This window comes from Telmatherina bonti (genome assembly GCF_933228915.1).
Source record: "Telmatherina bonti genome assembly, chromosome: 24".
NCBI lineage: Eukaryota > Metazoa > Chordata > Actinopteri > Atheriniformes > Telmatherinidae > Telmatherina > Telmatherina bonti.
The window spans coordinates 18,688,671-18,715,735 of record NC_136633.1 but is presented as its reverse complement, the minus strand read 5'-3'; the positions used below and the strand labels follow the sequence as shown (position 1 = coordinate 18,715,735).

Here is a 27,065-nt window from a genome sequence, read left to right as displayed (position 1 = left end):
AATTAAGGAGTGAACCGTCCAACAAGTTGCCTCAGGCTTTATTCTATTCTACAGTCATTTAGCAGACGCTTTTATCCAAAGCGACTTACATACATGATCATACCATGAGGGGGGCAACTTAGGGTTAAGTGTCTTTCCCAAGGACACTGCGGCACATAGTCAGGGGAAGCCTGGAATTGAACTCCCAACTTCCCAGTTACAAGCCGACTGAGCTACAGCCGCCCATGCTGTATCCCTTACTTATAAAACTATATCTATACAGTGAGGTCAAACAGATCAGATAAAACACAGACAGAATACTTAACTGTGGCTAAAAGTGAATGCTGTAAAGAACAAAAAGACATGATTTTATTATAACTATAAATACTTAATATGTTATCTGTAATATTTGTATGTAAATATGTGAGTTTGTTTGCACAAATAAAAAATAGCCAAACAGCACATTGAGATCAGAAACATAGAAATGTTGTAATTATAACCAGCGTAGCTGAAGCTAAATGTAGCTCAAACTAGCATCACTGCTCTTCACATCCAGCCTCTCTGTTAACTTTGTGTTGGAATGATGAAGAAGAAAAATACAATAAAAATTATATTTAAATTTGTGTAAAAACTATTTTAAAAACAATTAGAGCACAGACATATTAAAGCACTCTATAAAACCCTGCAAACTGTTAGAAAAAGTACTTTACATGATGAAAAACATACTTTTTTACCCTGCAGTTCTAATTTAAACATCTACTGATGTCATTTTATTCATCATGCAATAGTCTGGCTTGAGCTTTCTGCATCCAGATGGAATCATTTTATTTCCATCGCACTTTAACTTGACTTAACTTTAACTTGATCACATTTCTGGGGATTAAAAACATTTTTTTAGCCTTAAAGTTTAATAAACTGCTATGTTTGTGCAGCTAAACGGAAAGCTGGGATGTTTTACTGTCAGCGCATCAGTGGCTGAGCACACCGCCCCCTTCAGGTTCTGGGCAGGAAGCGCAGGTTGATGGACTTCGAAGGGACGAGCAGTGTTCGGGTTTTCGGCTGCACAGTTGGTGCTCCATCTTCCGGCTCCACCTTGTAGTTCTGCACCACCTGCAGGGAAAAACACAGACCGGTTATTAAGATGCAGGACAGCTTGTCCTCAACTTCTCCATTAGATCCAATAATCCGAGCCAGGCTAGTCCTACAAGTCATCTGTGGGACCTGCAGGTCTTGCAGAAGATTATCCCGTAACAGAGCTTTCCTGGCTTGAAACTCCAGTGCACCAATAAAAAAGTCAAGTTATAATAAAAAACCAGTCCTGTCAACCTGCATGATCCAGCTGCAGGGTTAGCAGCAGCAGTCCTGAACTCGACAGCGGCCAGGCGGTATCTGCTCCATGCATCCTGTGTTTGACAGGTCAGTAATGAAGCCAAGCCACATCTCACGTTTTTCACTGAATGAATAAGTAAATCTAATTACTTTTACACGAGATGCAGGATAAGACGATCCTGTTTGTCTGGATTCAGAGGAAACTGTAGCAACGACTGGGTTTAGTCAAGTTGTTTGACGTACCAGGCAAAGTGTACTTTGAACAGTAGCCATAGTAGGCTATCTGACCTTTTGGAAAGTAGAATGTATATGAACTAGGGCTGTCCAGGTACCCAGCCCTCCTCTCCAGCAAAACCTGAGTGACTGGCTGACAACGCCTTTTTAACTATTCAGCCTACACCAATCTACGTCCACGTGGCCCCACTTTACATCACTATGACAACCATGTAACATCAACCATCCATCCTCAATAATATATTTATGGCTCCTACACAAACACTAACATCAGAATATAAGATGTAGAATCCAAAATGAAAAACAAAAGAGAGGACACTTTTAAAAGAACATCAGCTGAGACCAGGATGGTCTTTAACTGGATTTTCCAGCTGATCTAAGACTTTCTGGGAGTTTGTTCCAGACGTGTGGAGCATAGAAGCTGAATGAAGCTTCTCCACGTCTGGTTCTGACTCTGGAAACTGATAAAGACCTGACCCAGATTACCTGAGAGGTCTGGTATGTTCATACTGGGTCAAGAGGTGACGGATGTATTCTGGTCCCGAACCATTCAGAGCTTTATAGACCAGCAACAAAACTTTATAATCTGTCCTCCGCTAAACGGACAACCGTTGTGAAGACCTCAGAACTGGACTGATGCGGTCCGCTTTCTTCGTCTTAGTAACCAAAACCTTTAGAGTCCCACTGTGTTAGAATCAAACCAACAGGGCCTGGAGTTTTTCACGTGACCAGGTCTCTGCCCGAGTCGGAGCTCAGCCCTCTGCAGCGACATGGGGACACGCACACGGGAGGCGAGTCACCAAACATCTGCAGATGTGAGAGAACATTTCCACCCTGCTGGCAAAGGAGTCTTCATTCTGTTCATGTTTCTGCTTTACAGGCTCCAATTTATTTCATTCTGCCAAAAACTTAAAGACATGACTTTATAACTCCATCGCTCATTTTATTTATTTATTCCTTTTATTTAGGGCTGCAAAAAGTATCAGTTACAGCAAAGTCACAATTACAATTACTAACAAATTAAGAAAAGCAGTTACAGGTTGAGGAGGCTGTCTCAGATGCACAATCTGGATTTAAAGTCATTCAATGAAATAAGTTTGTTAGTTTCTAATCCTTTTACATCCTGTTGCATGTAAAGGGGCAGAGAGGGCAAACGCCCTTTTTCCCAGTTCAGTGCAGGCAAATGGTACAAAGAGCATCAGACAATTGTTTGATCGCTTGCCATACGAACTGACATTTCTCTGTGTTACTAAGCCACAAATATAGAAGGGCAATAGTCCAAGCATGGCCTTATAAATGAAAGTGTACCAATGTCCCAACCTGCTGGTGGACAAAGAAGCCCAAACCACTCCGGAATACCGTTCACAGTGATGGATCAAGGCTCCACAGTTTGTAATAAATCTCAGAGAAGCATGAGTAACAAGCCGCTTTTTCACCTCAAAAGAAACACTAAATTTATTTAGAAAGAAAAAACCCAATTTCAGTTTGAGCTTCTTCACAAGATTATCAATATGGGGTTTGAAAGTGAGATTGTCCTTGAGTGGAGACTGTCGGGGTAATCTGAGGTAATTTGAAGAACCGCTCAAGCAGCTCTGATCTGGATTCCAACTTAAAGGTACTTCCAGCTGCTGCTCCTCAAAGCAAGAGCCCTGGTACCTTTATGTTTTAGATGACGGGACATTAGAGACAGGCCCGGAAAGATGTTTTCTATGGCTAAAGGCTTTCTGCTCAGACAGTCAAGAACAGACTGCAGACGGACATGACATCCCTTCATTGTCGGGTCCGTCTGCACTGGAACCTGGATGTGTTCAGTGGTTCTGTGTAAAGCAGCGGAGAACATGAAGAATATCACACTGCTGTGACTTCAGGTGGAGGCAGCGGTGGTGGGGAGGGGTTGTTGTGATATTTCTTTTGGACTTTTACATGTATCTAGAACAACATCATGAATGAAGGAGAGGAAGCTGTCCTCTCTCTGATTGGACAGTTTGATTTGTCGTCACCCAATCTGATGGAGGCGTAAAACCAGGCCCAGAAACCTGCATCTGCAACTTCCGTCTCGCATCAAGTTTTCCTTTTGCATCCGTGAACAAATGTTTCCTTTACCGACACCCATCTGCTTCAACCTTACAAATCTGTTTCCACACCTTCACAAACTTTTTTTTTTTCAAATAACAACAAAACTGTATTTGCAAACACAAACTGTGAAATTATTTGCAGCTATGAAATCTTAATGACTTCCTGTTGAACCCCAGCACAGTGTGGGCTCATACGAGCTGTTTGCATGTTTCTTTGTGGTTTGCTGTCTTCCAGCAGCTGCTCAGCTGTTTCCTCTTTGTCACGCTTGCCCACCCCCTTTCTGCACAACTCGGCTCTGTTGGGTTGTGGTTTTTATCTCTGTGTCAACACACTGAGCACTGATAGGCCTCAAACCTGCACTTTTCTGCACTTGCTTGCTTGATTTCTGAGACTCTGAATACATGAACGGTGTCAGATATCCTGTCTCTTCCCACTCCGGTCCAGCCGGTCCAGTTGGTGGACATTACAGTAGTAATGAGGACAATCATGAAGAACACTTTGGCTCAAGTTATTAATCATAGAGGTCATGGTACAACTGTTAAAACTTATTTCTAAGTTACCACCTAAATCCCACACTGATAGCAGTGTGTGTAACAGTAGAAGAAGACCTGCTAAATAAAATATAACTGTGGTAAAGGTTGTGGTACTTTCCAAAAGACAGTGCTTCTTTTTTTCAGTCCACCACTGACACAAACAACTTCCTGTCTGCAAACAAAAAGGGAACTGTGTTCGAGCTTTAGATGAGCTGATCGTATCTGGACCAGTCAGAGACACTGGGTCTAATCCAGAGTCTCAACATCACCTGGACTCCAGCTTCCCTGCAGATCCAGATACGGTTTGCAAAGTTAGTCATATTAGGACTCGAGTTGCATACCCAGTGATTTCAGACTTAACTTTCATGATTTCAAGCAAATTAGGTCTGAAATAAGTGTAAATGAGCAAAAACAGGCACCAGTGAGCAGGAAATGCAGTAGTTCGCATAGAAGACAAGCTCTACTGACAGTTTAAGTACTGTTGAGGCACCTTGTAGCAATAAATATGATAAAACGCAACTTGTATTTGCATTATTTCAGACAAAATTTCATTTTGGGTGAGATAGAATATGATTATTGTCCAATAATCTTAAAAATGCAGACCAAACGGACCCAGTGGGCCTGAAAGCAGGTATTGCTGCGAACGTCAAGTTTAACTTAGTAACCAACTTCCTGAAGCATTTGAAGCAATCCAAGGCGAGCTGCAGGCAGCTAGCAACACCGCTACAACCCACTCTGAGGTGGAAGCAATCATACGTTTTCATTAAACTCAGACGTGTCTTTACTGTAACCCAAAGTGGGAAAGAACTCAAGTCAGACGTTAAAAACCTGCAACTAAAATACCCCGACATAGGGAGTGGATAGAACGCTCTAATGTCCCTGATGCCGCCAGCTTTAGCACGACCACTGCTGTTTCCAAACTTCTGAGACCTTAAAATGAATAAAAACATCCTGATTGCCAGATCTCATCTGGGTCTTCGAGCAAATCATCCATCTTTCATTCTTTCACCTTTCTCTGAGTCTGATTAATTCAGAGATTCTCAAACTGGGGGTGTAGCTACACTAAAAGCGGGGGTGCATGGGATTGGTAAGATGTAGCAGATGAATTGACGTCTCATCTCTTTGAGACATTCTGGCCCACACTCCTGACCAGCTGGTGGCAGCAATGCACCAGCTGCATACTTCCCCAAAATACCAAGAAGGTAAAATTAGAGGGAAAGCAACAGGAATCAGGGTTTACTGAAGCAAACCGCATGATCTTCAGAGGTGCAAACACCTGCATTATGCTGCAGTGAGCCATGTCATCGCTGCAGTGTTGCTCACGGCAATATGGTTTTCAACCAAGGCAGCTTTACAAAGACAACACATCAAAAGTCTCTGCTGTAAACTGTTTGTTGTTCCTGAACCATAAATCCAGCTCCATAAAGCACAGCTCCTGATACATATACAGGGGGCGGGGGGTCCTGGATATGCTTAAAGCTGGGGTAGGTAATCTTGCTCAGAGACATTTTACTCTGGGTGAAGTGGTTCCTCGTCCTGATAGTAGTCTATACATTTTGTAATCATGAACAATGAGAAATATAGTTAGACCCCTCAGTTTACTGTAAATCTGTAAAAACTCTGACCAATCCAAACGTTCGGGCCGAATTGAAGTTGTTCATTTTCTTATATTTCGTAAGCTTCTTTTTATGGGGCCCCTCCTCCCCCTTCCCGCAGCGCATGCCTGATAGCCACGCCCTGCATATAAATAGCGTGTTAGGATAAAAATACAAAGTAGTGAAGAAGAAGGCAAACATGGCTGAGAAAATGCAGGAAGGATTTCCCCGACCCGGCTCGGTTTATTTACCTCCTCCCGCTAAACAGCCGAGAAAGAGAAAATCATTGGTGGAAAAAGTTGCGAATAAAAAAGCTTTGGATCACATAAGGAGTAAAACCAGAGGGGGAGGAGCTCCCCAACATTACCTACCCCAGCTTTAAGGATGGGACATGGTGAGAAAATTCAAGAATCACTGCACTAATTAAATTTAAGATAAACTGTTTAATTGTATTCTCTTTGTCATGCTTTTCGTTATTCATAATATAAAAGGCATCTATCCATAATTTGTTAATGAACCCTGGTCTTGTAATAAGGTAGTTCACTCTTAATAAAGTATTTCATGAAAACAAGCACATGCCTTTAGCATACTTTATGTTGGTCCCAGATTTACTGTTTTTATAGTAAGTTTAAATCGTCTACGCTTGTGCAGAGAGGAGCTTATTGAGTGTTTAGCATGTTTGTTTTCTTCATTCCATTTGCCTCTGTAAGCCCAGGATCTGTCCTCCTTCCTCTTATCTCGGCATCAGAGAACTGCAGGCAGCCACCGCCTCTTCAGGTCTTACCTGTTTCAACGCTGTAGACACAACAAGCCTGTTAGTCAAGTTTTTGTTTCAGGATTGTTACTTACCCTGGAGAGAGCAAAATACATCTCCATCTCCGCTACCCTCTTCCCCACACATCCTCGCACCCCAACACCAAACGGGATGAAGCTGTATGGGTGATGCTGGTAGAAGCCGGGCGTACCCCTGCCTGCATGGCTGCTGGGCATCTCCACGCTGAGCCACCGCTCCGGGACGAAGTCCTCCGCATTCGTAAACTCTGTCTCATCATGACTGGCTACGTAATGGCACAGATGGAAAAGAGTCTACAAACAAAAGATGGTAAAGATCATTCAGAGAGCGTGCCGTCTTCCTTTCACAGTTGACTTGGAAGGATTCGGGTGTCCGATAAACTCTCCCTACCTTCTTAGGGAAACAGTAATTGTCTAAAATGACTTTGTTCTCTGAAATAAGACGTCCATTTCCAAAAACCACAGGATACAGGCTGGTGGAGGAAGACATTAAAGGACAGCATCAGAGACAAAGACTGACTTTTTGAGTAGGCTAAGTTGCTACTACTATTATTCTCTCCTCCATGCTAGCTACATGCTAATGATTATACAGGAATAAAGTATATCAGTGCAGAAGTAATCCGTCAACATGTCTTTTCTCCACATGAGAGGACACGCTCAACACTCCGTGTGCCGACAGACTTCTGCTTTGAGGGAACCTGCAACAGATTATAAACCTTTGAGGTCTGTTATTTATACGCTATTTGTACAAAATCTGCACCTTTAATAGATCACATAAAACCTGCTGCAAAGAACCTCCTGGTTCAATGTCAAGCTAAACTTTTAGCTTCTTATACAACATGTTTGTTCATGTTTACAGTCCAAGAAAGAACTGCTGTTGAGATCTTATCATGTCAGTGGAACGTACCTGGTGATATACAGGCTCAACTGTGATGTTGTAGGGTTAGTAATTCACCTACAGTCAACGTCCTGAAAGGTTGAGATGAGACAATATGCGTCTCTGCAGGACTTTCATGATGTGAGACGGTAGGACAACTTTTCTATAGTCAAGTGGATCAGATGGTTGGGATGTTTTAGGTCCTGGAACAAGACAGGATGTTTTCCAATGAACAGGAACTCTTTTCTGACTCAGACTAGGGTTGAAGAGGTTCTGTAGAATCCACCTTGTGGTTCTGAGCAGGCTTTCAAAGCCCTGGAATGAAACCATCTAGACCTGCAGACAGAGGACACCTCAAGAGACAGGCTGGAGGTGGAGTCAGATGACGTCTCAGTAGAGTGACAGACAAGAGCAAAGGTGTCAACCTCTGGCCCACAGAGTATTAGATTTGGCCTGCAAGGCAATTTTAAATGACTACTAGAGCTGGCCTGCCGGTAATATACAGCACATACCACCAAAACTACAAATCCCATTATGCTCTGCATGCGTTAATCAGGACAGGACCCTCTCCTTTGTTGACAGTAGTCATAGAAACCTCATGCTATTACTTGCTCTGTACTACCACTCCCAAAACTGGCAAAAAGAAAGGCAGAAAACAGGAGTTTTCTGGACAGGTGGGAGGCAGAATATCTGTTAACATGTAAAAGACAAACCTCTTTGTTTTGTATGTGGTGTCAACAAGGTTACAACTAAAGAGTACAACATGAGGTGACACAATGAAATAAAACACCAGGACAAGTTTAAGCATCTTGACATGTAGTTGTGAAGAAAAAAGTTTTTTTAAAAAAAAAAAGAAAAGCCCTGTCAGAAAGCGGGTTGCTCTAAGGCAGGGGTGTCCAAAGTCGGTCCTCGAGGGCCGCTGTCCTGCAGGTTTCCCATGTATTCCTGTTCCAACACATCTAGCTTCCACTAAATGGATCAAACAGCCAATGACGTGCACAACTGACTAAGCTCTACTACTAATTAATTTGAATCAGGTGTGTCTGAGCAGGGATACATAGAAAACCTGCAGGATTCTGGCCCTCGAGGACCGGAGCTGGACACCTCTGCTCTAAGGGCTGGTATTAGTGTAGCAGCAGAGATTGCAAAATCAGCACGGCGTTAAAATGAAGGAGAGTTTTGAAAAGAAATGCATGATTAAAGCTTGTGAGTTTGTGTGCCCTGAGGAAAAACAAGCATTTTCAAATGTGAGTCTGAGCAGAAACACAGCAGCTTATTGGACATGTGAACACAACCAGCTGATGAAAAAGGGGAAAGGTTTTGTTGCATCCTCCCTTGCTGCGAATGAAGGCAGCGACACATCTGATACTGTCCAGCTTGCAGCATTCATTCGTGGAGTAGACTCAAATCTGTGCTTTATGGAGGAGCTTTTGAGATTAAAATTAATACATGGAAGAACAACAGGAAAAGAAATCTCTGAAGCCTTTTCCAAATCTGTAACTGAGATGAAGCCATCGTGGCATAAACTTGTGGTGAGTATGCAATGTGGGGTCAAAGTGAAAATGCAAATCTCTACTGCCTGTGTGCACAGTTTGCTGAAAAACTCAGCAATTTACTGACTTTGATGCCCAGAAATGTTGGTTTGAACTGCTAAGCAATACTTTTGCTGTTGGCGTGGAAAATACACCATCCAACCCCAAATGGAGCTGACTGAACTCCAGTTTGGTGAAGTCTAAGTATGATGCACAGTTTCCACATTTTATCCCTGACACAATGCCTCAGCTCCGCACCCAAACTGCACAGATGCTCTCCATGTTCGGCAGCACTTATCCATGTGTCCACTTATCCACTAGTCTCTTCTATGAAAATGGCCAAAACATCTCACAGGAGACGTCTGACTGATGAACATCTTTGCTCAGTCCTGAGGATTTCAGCCCAGAGCCTGGCCCCAAAATGGATGAACTAGCCCCAAGAAAAGATGTCAGATGTCTGGCTTGGACATGTCAGAGTAAATCAGTGTGTAGCAAACTGAGCTAAAATTAGCATTTTCTTTATGCATTTTCACTACCCAGAGGCATGGGTTTGAATGGTTGCACATTCATTGAAGGACATTGTTAGTATAGTTTATTGGTCTGTTATTGCTATTTTACTTTTATTAGCCTTTGGAAAAATGTTCATTTTGAAATTTAAATAAGAAGGCTGTCATAAAAAGAGGAATTTGACATTTATTAACATTTTATTTCAAGAAATACATACATTTTTCATTAGAAACATGATTTGTTTAAATGTGTGCAAATATCAATGTTGGCCTGTGACTTTATCCAAGTTTTTCATTTTGGCAACTGGTCTAACCTCTCCGCCCCTGCTCTATGTGCAGAGCATCTTACATATGTTTTTGTGTTTTTCATTACATTTTTTAAAAGAACGTGTGTATTAAGTGGAGGATTTTTGGTAGCTGTTGTGCCTGTTTTTCTCATATGAAGTACAGACAGTAGTCTGCTCACCGTAACGTTTCCTTTATGACGGCCTTCAGGTAGGGCATTCGGCGCAGGTCCTCTGTGCTAGGCTCCTGTTTGTTGGGACACACCGACTCCACCTCGCTGTAGAGGCGCTCCTGAACCCTGCAGTCCCTCGCTAAATGGTACAACGCCCACGATAAGGTGTTGGACGTCTGAGATACAAGGGGAATAGAAGGGATAACATCAGGCTGTGTGGCACAGCTGCTACAACAACAAAACCCACCATCTTATGCACAAATGGTTTGGCAGGATGAGGACAGAAGCAATTTTAGAAAGAGTCAGAAGTAAAAGTCACAGATTCAGAGAAGTCTGAAAGCATAGGAGTTATTTCTGACAGTGAAGGGCTTGTGATGCATTTTCATTCTAAAAGAGGAACTGAAAGACAAACAGACAACAGACAAATACAATCCGCCACAGCCAAGCATTACATGAGGCCAAATCATCTGATCACGCTGTGTTTACACATCCAGTGTGTGTATTTTTTTTTTTATTTTTTTTTTTTTATTATACTGAGTCTTTTTTTTGACGCATTAACAAAGATTTACCAATTATTGCCATGTCACATTTTTTATTTTGTAATTTTCTCCTTCCTGGTATTTTTCAGGGAGCAGAATACAAGTTTCTGCTCAGTTTAAGTATCTCATATGAAATCATGCAGTGATAGAAACAGAAAAACTGAATAAAAAAATTTTTTCTGAAGGTGCCGCTTGATTGAGCTTCCTGAAAACACCATTTCCCTCAAAGAGTCATCAAGAAGTTTCTTCAGTGGGAGAATTTATTTAACCCGGCTGGGACGTCAACTTTAGCGTCAGATTAAAACACTTTTAAAAGTAAAAACCTGATGACTGAATCCAAGGACAGTTCAGACATGTTGATGGCAGGAAACAAGAATGTTTGTTCAAAGAAATATTAATTTCCAATTATGACAACTGGTTAGCTGTGATGAGCCTAACTGGTGTTCCTCAGGATAGCCAGCAGGGTGTTTAAGTGCAGTAAACATAGAGAGGAAGGGAAGAGAGGACATCTTCCTTTGTCTCAGCCAATAGTTGTTGGCCAGAAACAGCCTCTTCAGGGTCCACTAAAGCTGCTGAGTCCTCGTGCTTGAAAAATCCAGAATTTGGCTTAAAACACAGACATAAGTGATGCCAGCACGTCTACAGATGATGAAGAAGCAGGAAGCGAGTCAGTGATCAGACCAGATGCTGCAAACTGTGTCATGTTAGTCTGTATGGACTTCGTCCCAGAAGGACAGTTTCCTGAAGGCTACCAGTCCAACAGCATGGATTATTAGAACCAGGTCCTGTAGTCTGAACAGACTCATTTTTACTTGTCTGGCTCACATAATGTCGAGCATGTCTGGTGGCACAAAAGCGAGGAGTAGCAGGATGATTCTCTGTTGCTTACAGTGAAATTTGGTGGTGGTTGCATCATGGTCTGGGGGTGCATGAGTGCACCAAGTGTTGGGATTTCATGAAGGGACACATGAATCCCAGCATGCATTGTGATGTTTTGAAGCCGAATTGGTTTGTATGACAGTTTTTCAACATCTTAATGATCCCTGTACACCACCAAGATGACAACCTGCTTGCTGAGGAAGCTGAAGATGAAGGTGATAGAGTGAAAGTCAACAAGCATCAGGTGGAAGGTGAAGAAACAGAGGGTGTTTGACATCCATCAGCTCTGTGATGTGATGATGGAGGATTGGAAAAAAGATTCCAGTAGTAACCAGTGCAGCTCTGCTGAACTCCATGTGGACTAAGACGATGAAGGCTGTGCTGTATAACAATGATGTCCACGCAAAATGCTGATATACTGGGCCTAATGTGGACAGTCCACTGTGAGGTCTACTCACTTGTGTTGCCAGGTATTTATCAAAAAACATGTCTGTGCTGTGTAATTCTTAGAGAACAGTGAATCTACTCTGCTGTACAAGCTTCACTCCGACTCTAAGTTACATCCAAGTTTCATGTCTATACAATTGTCCCTTCAGGAGATAATCTTTTGCTGAAAGGTGTAGACATTGATTATACCAGGAGTAATGGCACCAGTGTACAAACACTATCGCTGATACTGACTCGACCTGAATACTGTCAACAGAAAAACAGAGGGAAAAAGGAGGGAAAATGACAAATAATGGGCAGAAATACAAGGATCAAAGCCGCATCCTCCACAAAACAACAATAACTGATGTAATTTCCATAACCACAAATCTGATTAGACTCCAGGTCCTAAACTCTGCAACCTCTACTCTGTCATGCTTTCAGAGTGGATACTTTACCTCGCCCTAAACAAAGAAATTGTTCACTGTTCTCCATTAACAACCACAGCATCTCACTGATAATCACAGAAAGTGGAGATTTCCCTGGCACAGCGATGCACCAAGAAAGTCGCAACAAGCCTCGACCGCTCCTGGGAATGCAGCCAACATGGAGTGCTGCCCCAGTGAGCAACAGCATGCTTCAGGGGGGTTAACCACATTAAATTTTTCTGCTGACAACCTGTTGCCACACAAAGAAAGAGTTACGAGTGCTTCCTATATTTCATTCTTGTCATTCTTGGGCACGTATCCTCTTTTATTGCGTGTGGTAAGATGGTAAGAATTTGGGGTGTGACAGAAGGGACCTCAATGAAGCCGAGAGTCAAGACAAACAATCAGGTCCACACCTCTGTGTGAGTTGTTACAGATCTAATGAGTGCTCATGACTAACACTTGAACAACCTGATATTTAAACTGTCAGTGTAATGGAAAATCTTCCTTTTTAAACTTTTTTTTGTTTTCTGTCTATAGACCCTTTAACGCTGGATGCAAAAGACAGCAAAAACAATGGATACGCAAGTGGATGAAAATTTTCGTCTGTGTCCTGCGTTAGTTACATATGGAATTTGATCCATTTTCACACAAAACAGAGCAATACCATCGGAAATTACAGTTGCAGGGCTGAATTGTATAGCCGGCACACAACCAGCAAAATGAACAAACCAGAGAAGAAGAAGAAAACAGTACAGTTAGGAAACAAAACACATCTGGGTGTGTCGTAGCAAAGTTTCACTGACCACTTCATTGTTTCTAGTCTTATTTGCATTTTTTATTTTTGCAAAGATAGTATGGTATGGTATGGTATGGTATGGTAGGGTAGGGTAGGGTAGGGTAGGGTAGGGTAGGGTAGGGTATGGTATGGAACAATATGGTACAGTATGGTACGATATTATACAGTACAGTATGGTATGGTATGTCGCACTTTGGTACAGCACTGTATGGTATGGTATGGTATGGTATGGTATGGTATGGTATGGTACCGTACCATGCCATACTGGTATGGTGCGGTACAGTACGGTGCAGTATGGTACTGTTTGGTACGGTATGGTATGGTATGGTATGGTATGGTATGGTATACTATGGTATGGTAAATATTGACTATACAGCTCTGAGCCACAAAATCTCATGTCTCATTATGATTACACAACCACTGTTACTGAAGTGTGAAACAATAACACATACTTCTGGCAGCTGCGTTGCAAAATACAAATGTTTTACTCTGATAAAATATGGATCAACTGCGCCTAATACAGAGCCTTCTCTGCTGGGGCCAATGTACCAATCTGCATGCCTTTATCAATCCTTCATTTCACCTTCAAATATCGGTGTAGACTTGGTGACAAATTGACAAAATACAACAAGAAGCTGCCAGACTTAAGTCTCTAACATTGAAAAAGAGAAGTTTAAGGTTTAATCTCTTTCAAAATGACTTCACTTTCAGCATCATGATCAATAGGAAGCCTGGGTTTCTCACCGTGTCAACCCCTCCCAGCATCAGCTCTGTCACGCTTATGTAGATTTCATCTCTGCTCAGCTTTTCAGACGCCAGCAGGTAGGTCAGGTACATGCCTTCTGTGGGCTCTCTGCGGCGCACTTGAGCTTCAATTTCACCCACTCTTCGATCGATGAGAGTCTGAGCTGCCAAGCAGAAGCAAAATGGAACTGAATCTATACTGGGGCTTGAAGCCACATGATTTATATAGTCTTTTTGTGTTTCTGTGACAACACACCAACTTCATAGAGGTCATCCCAGGCCTGGACAAAGCGCTTCCAGAAGGGGAGGATGCAGCGGCTCCAGTGGGGCAAAATGAGGACAATATCAGACAATGTCAGCATGTCATTGACAGCAGCAATGAAGCGCAAAGTGTCCTCGGGAATCTCCTCCTGAAGACAACCCAGTTTGGTCTCATACAAGATTGAGGAGATACCTGCAGAATTGAAAGTAAAACCATCAGATGCTGACACCCCCCCTTCCCCTCCACACACACCTCTTTTACTGTCTGATAAGAATTTGAATCCGGCAATTCCCACCTTCAAATCCAAACTTGTAGAGCTCAGCTGTCAGATTGGAAACAGTGGCTTGGTCCTCGCTGCAGCACCGCAGGAACTCGATGCGTTTTAGGAGATCTCCAACCACCTGATGGATGATGGGGGCATAGGCAGACACCTCCATCAGCTTCAACATCTTGGGGTTGAGGACACTGCGGATCCGGTACCACTCTGGTCCTGTGCTACAGAGCACACACAGAAAAATAACACTTCTGTATTTAAAGGTACAACTCTAGGAAGAGTACCTGTGACAAAGTGGGTAAGGTGCCACCACTTGTCACTGTTGCTCATAACAAAAACAGCTAACCATATTGTGTTTGAGTTACTGATACTTTTCTTTATCCTCTCAGTGGTCAGCAGACACCAACTATCCTGGGTTTGTTTGTGCTTTGTTTTGTATTTGAGTAAAGTTAAAATATACTACCACTTGTTAAAATAAAGATGCAGACCAAAAGAAATTATTTGGTTTAATATTCTGTTTGATTTGTTAATTAAATGTTTAGTATTATTGACTTACTCACCATACTTATGTTCTAGGACCAAAGGGAGGAAGAGCTGCTCATAGGGTTTTACCCAATTGGTGATGTCACTGGATGGTACCAAGTATGGGGTGGGGGGAGTTGTATTGTGTCACAGGAATTAGAAATGAATGAAATGAAAAATACTTTATTCATCCCCAAAGTGAAATCAAATATTGTAGTAGATAATAATAATTAACTAGAGGAAATCTTGTTCCAGAGGCTGATGGCTGCGGGCAGGAATGATCTTCTGTATCTTTCAGTCTTACAGAAGACCAAAAGAAGCCTCTTACTAAACACACTTTGTTGTTTCATCACTGTGTTGTGGAGAGGGTGTGAAGAATCCTCCATCATCTTCATCAGCTTGTGCAGCATTCTTCTTTGGACAATCAGCTCCAGTGTCTCCAGAGTTACTCCAAGCACAGAACCAAGGCTGCAAAGCTGACTGCACTCTCCACAACGGACTTATAGAAGATATGCAACATCTTGGTGCAGACGTTAAACGATCTCTGCTTCCTTAAGAAGTACAGTCTGCTCTGACCTTTCTTATAGATGTATTTAGTGTTGCTGCATTTCCAGTCCAGTTTGTTGTCCAGCTGAACTCCAAGATACTTGTATTCCTCCACCACCTCCACCTCCTCTCCCAGGATGGAAACAGTGCTTTGTTTATTCTTGTTCCTCCTGAAGTCAACAATCATCTCTTTTGTTTTGCTGGTATTTAATATAAGATTATTGCCACCGCACCATTTAACAAACTGACTGACCTGTTCTCTGTACTCTGCTTCTTGTCCATCCCTGATACACCCCACAACTGCAGAGTCATTAAGAGTATTTCTGCAGATGACAGGACTCATGCCTGAATGGTCCAGATGAGAGTGTGCTCTTTGGAACAGGTATATGATGGCATCTTCAACCCAAAGTCCATTACGATATGCAAACTGTAATGGGTCCTGAAAGGTGTTTACTTGCTTGTTGAGGTGAGCCAGTGACAGTCTCTTCAGGACTTTCATGATGTGAGATGTCAGGGCAACTGGTCTGTAGTCACTTGGTTCAGCTGGTTGTGTTTTTTTTTTTGTTTTTTTTTAGGCATTGGAACAAGGCAGGAGGATTTCCACTGCACTGGGACTCTATTTTGTCTCAGACTGGTGTTGAAAAGGTGCTGAAGAATTGGACATAGTTGTTTTGAGCAGGTCTTGAAAACTCTTGGACTGACACCATCTGGACCTACAGCCTTGTTCTGGTTCAGTTTCTCAAATTGCCTCTTAACCTGATTGCAGGACACAAACAAGGTGGAGGTCTCAGGATGTCCTGATGTGGAGGGAGATGAAGCTGTGTTCTGCTCCATGAGTGAGCTGCAGGGTGACAGATTAGAGGCGTGACAGGAAAGCACTGGGCTTATGGAGGGTGTGTGATCTGTTGGGCTGGAGGCAGGGGGTGAACTGAACCTGTTGAAGAATATGTTCAGCTCATTAGCTCCCTCCAGACCTCCATCAGGCTGGTCCCCCTTTAACTTGAAGCCGGTGATCTTCTTCATTCCAGACCACGCATCCCTCACGTTATTCTGCTGGAGCTGACTTTCTAACTTCTTCCTGTAGTCGTCCTTGCACTTCTTAGTTTGTGTTTTAAGTTGTTTTTGTGTTGCCCTCAATAACTCCCTGTCTCCATCCCCGAAGGCTTTCTTTTTGATGTTCAGCAGCTTTTTCAGGTCACTGGTGGTCCAGGGTTTGTTATTGGGGAAGCACCTCACTGTTCTTGTTGGGACTATGCTGTCCACAGAGAAGTTTATGTAATCTGTCACACACTCAGTCATGGCGTTGATATTGTCTCCATGAGGTTCATAGAGGATGTTCCAGTCTGTAGCCTCAAAGCCTCCTCTAAGAGCATCTTCACTTTCAGCAGACCAGATTTTGATAGTCTTTGTTATGACTGGTTGCTGCTGAACAATGGACTTTTAGGTTAAGGTGAGAAGAACCACATTATGGTCAGATCTTCCTAAAGGAGGCAAGGCAGAACAGCTGTATCCATTATTCATATTTGCATTAAATAAGTCCAACATCTTATTTTCTCTGGTGGAGCAGCTGACAAACTGTTGGAATGTTGGTAGAGTTGCAGAGAGGGAGACGTTGAAGTCTCCAGAGCTCGCCATGAATGAGTTTGGATGCTGTTTTTGTAGCCGGGCAACAACGGAGCCAATGACGTCACAGGCTGTGTCTGGTGCAGTACCAGGTATTATATAAACCGCTACCAGAATAACACAGGTAAACACACTGGGTAAATAATATGGACGGAAGCTCGCAGCTAACAGTTCGATGTCCCTTGTGCATATCTTCTCCTTGACAGTAACATGTCCAGGATGACACCAACGCTGGTTAACCAGCACTGCAATTCCACCACCCTTCTGCTGTGTTGTCTACTGCGGTCTGCATGGACCATTTTGAAGCCCGGTGCAGACACAATACAGTCAGTAATGTGTTCATGCAGCCATGTTTTGGTGAAGCACATAATACTGCACTCTCTTTATTCTTTCTGAGACCTTGTTAGCATCTTGAGCTCGTCCGTTTTCTTAGCTAGCAATCTCACATTACCCATGAGGACGGTTGGTAGATACACTACTCACAAAAAGTTAGGGATATTTGGCTTTCAGGTGAAATTTATGGAAAATGCAATATGTTCATGCTACAGTGATATAATACCATAAAAGTAAGACATTTAAGTAGAAGGATGCACTACTGATTTCCTCATCTCAAAAAATTCATTCAACACAAAAGGTAACAACAATGGTAGTTACACCACAACAAAAAATTTGAACGTCTCAATATCTCGTCATGTGCCCTTGAGCATCAATTACAGCTTGACAACGACGTCTCATGATGTTCACAAGGCAACTTATTGCCTGCTGAGGCATGGCATCCCACTCTTCTTGAAGGGCAGCCCTCAGGTCATTGAGGTTCTGGGGTGCAGGGTTTCGAGCCTCTACACGACGGCTCAGCTGATCCCACAGGTTTTCAATGGGATTCAGGTCTGGAGAGAGTGCAGGCCATTCCATTTGAGGTACACCAGTCTCCAACAGCCATTCCCTGATGATGCGGCCTCGATGAGCAGGAGCATTGTCGTCCATGAAGATGAAATTAGGCTTGTGCTGTTCATGTAGGGGCACAATCACTGGATTAATGATGTTATTCAGGTAGTATGGGCTTGTCACTGTACCATTCACAAAGTGTAGGGCAGTTCTGTACCAAGTGGACACCCCTGCCCACACTGTAATACCGCCACCACCAAAAGCTGGCCTGGTGACAACAGTGGCTGATGCATAGCGCTCTCCCTGACGTCTCCAACATCGTTGCCGGCCATCATTTCTGCTCAGTGTGAATCGACTTTCATCAAAGAACAGCACTGAGGCCCACTGGTTCCTCGTCCAGCGTAAATGCTCCCTGGCCCATGCAAGACGATGATGCCTGTGACTGGTGGTGTGGTCAGGTACCCGTGCAGGTCGTCTAGCACGCAGACCACGCTGATGTAAACGGTTTCGAATGGTCGGACGTGACACTTGGGTGCCTCTCACCTCTCTTAAACGTGCCTGGAGTTGAGTGGCATTCATCATCCGGTTTCTCAAGGCAGTGTTCACAATGTAGCGGTCATCAGCAAGGGATGTGGCCAAAGGACGTCCACTTCTAGGCCTTTCTGTGACTCTTCCAGTCTCTGGATATCTCTGTTGCAACCTGCTGATGACACTCTGTGACACTCCAAGCTCAGTGGCCACTTCTGTCTGAGAACGTCCAGTTTGAAGCATCGCAATGGCAAGGGACTGTTGTTCCATTGTTAGGTGTCGTCTTGGTCTCATGATGTCAAAATGTGAACAGCATGATGAGGACAACTGTTTAAACACCAGCTCTAATTGAACCAGGACATTTATTGGTCAATTCAAGGATCACACACCTGCCGTGATTTTTGCCGTTAAGCTCCTTGTTAGAGAACAGCAACTTGTGCAAAATTTATTGAAACATTTAACAGTTGGACATGTGCATTTAAAAGCTTAGAGAAGATCACATTAAGTTCACCTGTACAGGTTTGAATGCATTTTAGGCTTGTTGTGAAATTTCACCCAAAAGCTGAATATCCCTAACTTTTTGTGAATAGTGTATGGTTTAAATCTCCATCGCTTTCTCCTCTGTCTCCCTCCCGCTCTGCATCCTCTTCTCTTTCTTTTTAACTCCATCAGGATTTGATGTGTTGTTTCGCTGATAATCCTGATTTGGAAGAGTTTAATTAGTTGATCCCGATTGTAAACAAATCTTTCGTTGCCTTGGCGACTCAAGTCTTGAGAGAGCCAAATATATGCAGAAAAATCTCCATACCCTCCGAACCGGCATGAAATCCTCAGAAAAAGAAAAAAAGAGACCTAATTTGAGCTATTATCTATGTGAGAAGAGTTTGTACTTTAAAAAAAAAAATCAAGATAGCAAGTCAGAGCTACTACAGTTTGCTGCCATCAGACACAATCTAGAATTAGTTTGTCTTTTATAGGATATGTATTGTGCCTGATGTTTGTGGATGGGGAAACAGTTTAGAGGGTTATCTGAGGTAACGGGGAAAGAATGACTATGACTTTATTTAGTGTGCGTACCTGAAAGGTGGTAATTGCTGGGGGCGGCCATGTTGGGATTCAGGTATGAGGGTATTTAAAGGTGGCATTTTGTTTGTCTGCGAGAGCCGAGATTGATGTAACAGGGTGCATGTTAGATTACTTTAGGTTTATTTGATTTCAGTTATGTTTAGTGGGTAGAATATAATTTGTGTAGTGACAATAATTTTCCGTTGTGGTTTTCTATGTATTTTATGGCAACATGCATCATTGCACAATAAATTCTCAAATTGTTGGAGGACTTCTGCCGACTGCCATCTGTTAGCCACTCTGGCCACGTAACTTACAACAGTACCAAAAAGATACAGAAATGGTCCAAAAGATAAACCTTCTTACCTTTAAAGGTAGAAATCATTGCTGTTATCAAATGCTACATTTGTGTTCATCTACTTTATAGTTAAAGCAAATACCAAGAAATGGTGGTGATGGTGGAGATGGGATTGTGGTCAATAAAAAAGGTCTAAGTTAGGCTTCAGAAACCTTATACTTCAGGGAGATTTTTTCACTATATCTGATGTTTACCACACTGACTAAATCCAGCTGTCATGCTGTCCCAATGATTCATGGTCACCTGTTAAATATTATACATGTATGTTAGGAAAGGTCCTTAAAAAGCTGCTGAATGAGAAGACTACCGCGCTGTTTCATATATCTCTTTAAAGCATTCAACACAGAGGATCAGAAAATCTTATGTAAGACACTTGCAATCATCAACCTCAGTGCAGCACAGTGGTCTCTCAACCAGTTACCGAAACATCTCTAAAGGTGTACATCAAAGCTCAGTTTCAGGATCTGTTGTCTTAATGATTTATCAGTGATGTGGGTCAGAATGCCTTGTGAGAAACTGGCCACTTGTCCAGGGTGTACCCTTCCTCGTCATTGATAACATAAACACCAGCTTCCCTAAATCCCTGAACTGGAATAAGTGGTATAGACCATTCTCAGTGACATCACAATTTTTGTTATGCGCCATGTTGGGTGGCATAAAACCAAGCTGCTGTTATTGAGTGACTATTAATATGCTGCTAATGGCATCATATCAAGGGTGCCGATAGTGGACTTTGCACTAATGTGGTCAGGCCAGAAAGAGACCCCACATTTCTGTTTATTTTCTGCTTAACACCAACAAAGTGCTCATTACCCAGCCCCACTGCTTCCAGTTATCTGGTTTGATGGCAGCAACACATTTAGCTGGTCATTCAGGATCAGCAGACCATCTGGAAAATGTTATCCCATCACTGGAAATATTGACTGGAACATCCAAAGACACAGCAGGAAAGTACCACTATATTCATTCATTCATTCCCCGTACTGCTTTGTCCGATTAAGGGTCACAAAGGAGCTGGAGCCTGTCCCAGTAACCTTTGAGAGAAAGACAGAGTAAACCCTGGACAGGTTGCCAGTCCAACGCAGGGCTAACACAAAGAGACAAACAACCATTCAAGCACTCACTCCTAGAGACAATTTAGAGTAAACAATAAACCGAACATGCATGTCTTTGGATGGTGGGAAGAAGTCGAAGTACCCGGAGAGAACATCCAAACTCCTCATGGAAAGGCTTGCTAAGAAGCCACAGTGCTAACCACTCTGTCACCATGCAGCATATATATATTACACATACATGTATGTAGGACAGGAAAAGCTAGCTATAGCAGCCAAGCCTGTCGCAGTACACCTGTTTTGTTTATCGTTTTGGTTCCCACAGCCGTTGCCAGTGTGCAAGTCATGTGACCTAACCCTGTTGTGGAAACAGCTTTTAAATGTCTCCAATCCTCATTATTCAGTCTCAGCTGTCCCGTCTCAGACTGGTACTGGATGCAGATAAAACAAAGGAGAGTTGGACCATGTTTTAATTGTTTTTAGTATCTAATCTGCTTTACACTTTTATATGAACTGATTTAGTAACTGTATTGTAAGAACGATGTCTAACTGGAACTAAATGTTTGTTTTTTTTCTTTTTTGTTTGTCCAAACCATATCTGTCTTGTAAATGACTCAATGGGACGACCTTTATAAAACTCAAGTCACATGGTACTCTCTTGCCAGCGGTGTTTCATATTGCTTCAGTTTGCACTCACTCCACATGCAGGCCATATGCTTGTCCCCTCAGGTCCCTGTACTCCTTCCAGTGAGGAAGCTCTACTCGGACCGGATAGCGACCTTCCTGCTGAATCACCTGAGCTATGAGCTCTGGAGACGCCACGTTGACAATGTTGTATGGTCCAAACCGGGAGCGCCAGATGGGCCCGTACAGACTTTTCTGTAAACCCTGGAAAATGATGATTTGAATTGAAGTGTTGCACTTTAAACTCCTTCATTTATTAAACACTTCAATAAGTGTTACAATAAATACGCTGATATAAACACAACTCCAATTCCAAAATAGTTTGAATGCTGTGTAAAATGTAGGAATTTGTTCTCTTCCAGTGGACACTCACCAGGGGAGGGGCTAAATATGTAAAGATGTCTTACCAACATCACACTACAGCTACATGTCATATGTCTGTCAGAGTATCACTAACTAGCAACAGTCTGCAGCTGCAGCTCCACCTTTACTTTACCACCAAACATTGTCAATAAGTTGTTAATCAATAATAGACTCAGAATAGAGTGCCTCAACAAAGTGGATGTATAAATTGAATCCATTATTATTATTATCATTATCATTATTATTATCTTGTGGTCATTTCAGGGTCTGATTGATTGAATACAATGAGGAAACTGCTATTCACATCCCTATAAGTGAGATATTCACAGGTAGAAATTATGAAAAACAATGTTCATTATCCCTGAATATATATTTGGAAAGCATGTCTGCAAAAAAGCATGAAGGCAACTAGGAGTTGGGATTTTTCTGTTTCTATAGGCCTGCTTGAAAAAAGTAAACATGTCCCGGGTCAGGATGGTTAGGAAATCATTTTAAACCAGTCAGAATCAAGTTTTTGTCCTCATCCAGTACCTGCAGTAGGTGGCGCTTGTCCGCGTAACCTTTTACAAACAACCAGTACAGAGTAGTGGGCCAGCTGGGCCCCGGAAGATCATCGATGCTCTTCAGCTTCTGCTCCTGCTCTGTGGTCGCCTGGACGTTCAGGTTCCGTCTGGTCCAGACCGCGATGGAAGCGCCGTGTCGGAGCCCCCGATCGACCCGGGACACCGGCAGAGTCCGCGCGCAGAGCGCGTAAACACGGAGCGGCTTGGCTGCAGCCGCCCAGAAATCCATGCTGGAAGCTGTGCGTCTGATCCGACTGTTTGTGGAGGAGTGCTGGTGTTCTGTGAGAGATTCATTAGTTTGGCCAGACTTTCCTTCGTGCCCGCCTGCAGGCAACACCGCAGTAAAGACCCTGTTCATTACAAAGACGGTTCTGAGTTTCATCACAAAACAGATAATTTGATGACAGGCTGTAATATTTCACATTTTAACTCCAAACATAAACTTGGTCAATATCTCCTAAATAACATAACTTTATAATGATATTTAAGAGCGAAACTTACATAAATAGTGTAATGCTGCCACCCAGTGGTCAAAAGTGGTAACAAGGCAAAGCGTAAAAGGTGCTCTGGTCTCGACCAATAAGAGTCCAGCATGGCATATACTGTATGACGCATAAATTTGCCAAGACATTTCTCATCCCTTTGTCGCAAAAGCTTTGCTCCAAATCCTGTTAAAAATAATCTGATTCTTGAATTGAAAAAGCACCACATCAAAACCTGAACAGTCAGTGCCGTTCAATCTGGCAAACTGTATTGTCACAATAAACAATCTAATGAATGTAAGGAAGAGTAAAACTAACTCGACTGAGTCAGCAACAATCCCCTCAGTTCAGTAATCTTCTGTCCAAAATAGTCAGTTGTAGGCCTAATAATCATTAGTTATCTAATGAATAACTGGTTATATTTATGAAGTAGCAGCACATTTTAATTAGAGACCTATAAAATCCACAGTAAACGCAATAAATTATATATAATTAATCCTACAGTATCTAAGTTTCAGTCAGTCCATCACATCCAGTCACATTTTTCCAAACATTTCACTTACTGCATACTACAAATGTGATGAGTCCAGATTTCTGTGAAATCATTTGTTAAATGGGAACTTTCTGCTGGCTTAAATAGTTTCGATTATATAGTTTATATCTGTTTATGTCACCTCTTAACTGATCTCATGCCCCTCTTGGAAACATGTGCGGCTGCATTTAATTGTAACTAGTTTGTGTTTGTTTGCTCATTTATACTGCAGTTTGACACATATAAAACATGGTCTGTGGGTTAAGTTGACTTTTAATTTGTGGTCTTGTCTTGTTTGATGGAGGCTTTTTTCTTTGTTCAGTGCCTCAGAAACAGCAAACTGTTAATTGATGAAAATATAGAAAATTAATGACTTGTTTATTTCATTGCAGCTGAACATGAATCTCTTGAACTGGATCTAGAGTTTATTTAGCTTAGACAGCGACACATAAAAACAATGAAATCATGTAAATGACTTACTGACTAGATATTGTCTGATATTCTGATCAAAGGATTTCCAGTTTAGATTAAGATGTATTAAATGAGCCTTAAACCCCCTACTCAGTTGTAAGGTGTGTAACAGGAATCGTTGCCATTCTGTGCATTTGAGATCCCCCAGATGCTTCATACAAATGAAGATGGAAACAATGTTTTTATTTTCCTGGCTCCTCTTTAAAGCAGTGCATTTTGGTTGGCAATTCATTATAGTCATGCATAGATCCACACAGATCATGTGAAGCAAGTAAGATTCTGCTAAGGCATAATGCAAATGCAGCAATAAAGGAGTAACATGACTGCAAAAGATGATCTGACTTCATCTGATAGTTTTAAGCCTGACTACAAAGGCTGCAGAAATCAGGCCAGGTGATGTTTTAATGCACATATTAAAGAAACTCCAGCAGATGTTCCAAATGAAAAGTTTGTCTACAAAACACAGGTTTCCACGTTATTTAAAGTCTTCATGATTGTGACCCCGTGCCAAAACGGGATGATGGAAATGCTGAATTAAAATTTTTCCGCTGTAAAACAAGATGGTGCTGCATAAGACAGAGGTGAGACCGAGACAAGAGCACTGACATCCAAACACATGCATGATAGATTGATTCATCACTCTAAAATCTCTTTAGGAGTGTGTGTGAGACTGACTTGTTGTTTGTCTCTCTGTGTTAGTCCTGTGATGGACTGGCGACCTGTCCATGGTGTACCTGTCTCTCGCCTGCTAATTGCTGGGATGGACTCCAGATACGTAATTTGATGATGCAGCATTCTGTAGAAAAAGAATAAATGCACACATACTCACACACAGGTAAGACAAGACAGACAAGGGAAGGGAAAGGAGCAGGGAGGACAGGAATAAATCAAAGGCTGATGATATAAATGCCTTTGAATAGAAATATTTATGTAATTTTGGACCAGTTTACAGTTTTACAGGTTGACTTTTTACCGTGTAATGGTTTTAAGAGTATATTACTTTTTCCTCTTGATATTAGAAGTTCATCCTTTCTCCTCTTTCTAGCTCCTGCAGCCTCCTCTCTCCTTCTGGTGAGCGGAGATTTCCTTCAAAATGATGAAGAGGTTTCTGATGACAGAAGGAAAAACGCATTAGAAGCATGAGAAGGGAAAACTAATCAGTGATCAAAACAGTCATTAGTGTCTGATAAGACATTCAGAAATCCCAGTGAGGAGTTTCTGAATCATTCTGGTTAATGATGGAAAAACTAAATGTGTGCAGAATAATGCAGATTTGAAACTGCAGCATCTCTTCAGGTGCTGCTCTCTGATGAAGATGATAACGATGATGAAGACAAAGAGAGTCATCTGAAAGGTTTGAAACTAAGGTCAAGCTGGAAAACAACAATCGTTACTTCCTAAAACTTTCTAAAGCCACTAACTTTCTGTCAGAAAGACTTAAGCGGAAACCCTGAAGACAAACTTCTCCCAACAGGATCAACCCTGTCCATGCTGCTGCATTCACGGAACAGTGGGAACATGGGATTTCAGAATTGTTTGTAGGATTTCCATGTGATCAAACATCCTCTGTTTAGTTATTGTTGACAGAATATTTGAAGAAACTTCTCTCACTCAAGTCGTTCTTGATAAATACCGCCATGTTTTAGTTTTTCTTACTTCAGGTTTCCACAGAAGTTGATGGATCTTTCAGTTAGTTCTCATCAATCCCATATCCCTGAATGCAGCATAGTGGCGTCACACTACGCCCTTTCGTCACATGATTCGGCTTTATGGTATTTTCGCGGTTGCAGGCAGATCGGAGAGCTGCTGGATTTCTTGAGCAGAATCAGAATGGAGGAGCAGAACCAGGACCAGAACCCCACCAACAGGACGGAAGCGGGCTCATCCTCTGGTCGCACCGGTCGACAGGTCAATGTTGAGGACACTGAAGACACGAGGACGAGACTCCGAGTCTCATCCGTTTGTTTTGGTTTTCTATGAGTGGTGAAAAACAAAAGCAGGAAAAGTTTGTGTTTTGATGTTTTTCCTCGTTTAAAACAGCAAAGTATCCGCGTTTCTTCCCAGACAGAAGCCAACGTAGGAGCTACGTCTGTAGTACAGATGAACGGAGATAATATATCATGTTACTTTTCCAGATGTAGTAAAAATGGTGCTCGATGGAACCTCATACTGCTGGACAAAGACTCCATCGCGCAGCATTGTTGAGTCATGGTAGTTCTTCCTGATAGCAAATGTTTTCCCTGCACTGTCCAGAACGTGTTACTGCAAAATTATCTACGAATTTATACTTTTTAATCCTTATGACGAGTGTTGTCCCAAAAATCAATACTTAGATACTAATTGGTACTAAAAATTTGTATCTTTTTAGATACTAACATGGGCATCAATACTTAAAAGCCACTTTTATAACGGCGCCTCCAACCACTTTGAACAGGCACTACAGTGGACAGCCCCTCTACATCAGCTACCTGGGGGACCCATTGTTACCATAGTATACACTATAGATATCATGGGTGTTTATCAATTCACGTTCTGCACACCTCAGAGTGCGCAGACTGCATAGGCAACGGAGTGTTCAATGTCGTCTGCACACAACTAAGTGCGCTTACTGTCAGTAAAATGAGACGGCCTATCTACTGTACAATAATTGCCCATAGTGCTCCAGTCCTACGTTGCCTAGCAACTACATATGCAAAGTTTATGTAATTACCGTTCACATTCTTCCACAAAACACATGAAAATATTTTTAAATGACAGAAAATTAATTTAATTGATAAATTAATAAATGTGAAAGAGAGAGAGTCAACCGTCGTCAAGAGAAAGGCAGCAACTATTCCCGTATTTTATTCAGCATACAGTTGCAATGACTGGTGAAATATTGAAAGCTATCAGCCCAGATCAGTCTCAATACTCGGAAACGCACACTTTCTGTTTCACAACAGAACATGCTTTAATTCACAGATATAATTTTGATGCACACAGTTATTATAAATTTAGAAATGCACACAATCTGTTTCACAAATGCACACACTGTTTCACAAATATCAAATCACAAAGTACTTTTTGTGCTTAAAAAAACAATACAAAGTGCTTTACATCAAATGGATAAAACTACATCTACACAAAGGGC

At 42.1% G+C, this 27,065-nt stretch overlaps 1 protein-coding gene across 1 annotated transcript; it reads right to left on the bottom strand.

Annotated features, from left to right (window-relative positions):
• Nucleotides 1-910: 910 nt before the first annotated feature.
• On the bottom strand, nucleotides 911-22,679 carry cyp27a2 (cytochrome P450 family 27 subfamily A member 2; the record flags this gene model as incomplete). The annotated part of the gene is made up of 9 exons (XM_079264102.1): nucleotides 911-1,089; nucleotides 6,596-6,832; nucleotides 6,930-7,011; nucleotides 9,920-10,086; nucleotides 13,726-13,889; nucleotides 13,982-14,179; nucleotides 14,283-14,482; nucleotides 21,538-21,728; nucleotides 22,419-22,679. 9 exons carry the CDS (start codon nucleotides 22,677-22,679, stop codon nucleotides 973-975), a joined length of 1,617 nt encoding a protein of 538 aa, XP_079120228.1. The 3' UTR covers nucleotides 911-972.
• Nucleotides 22,680-27,065: the final 4,386 nt, after the last annotated feature.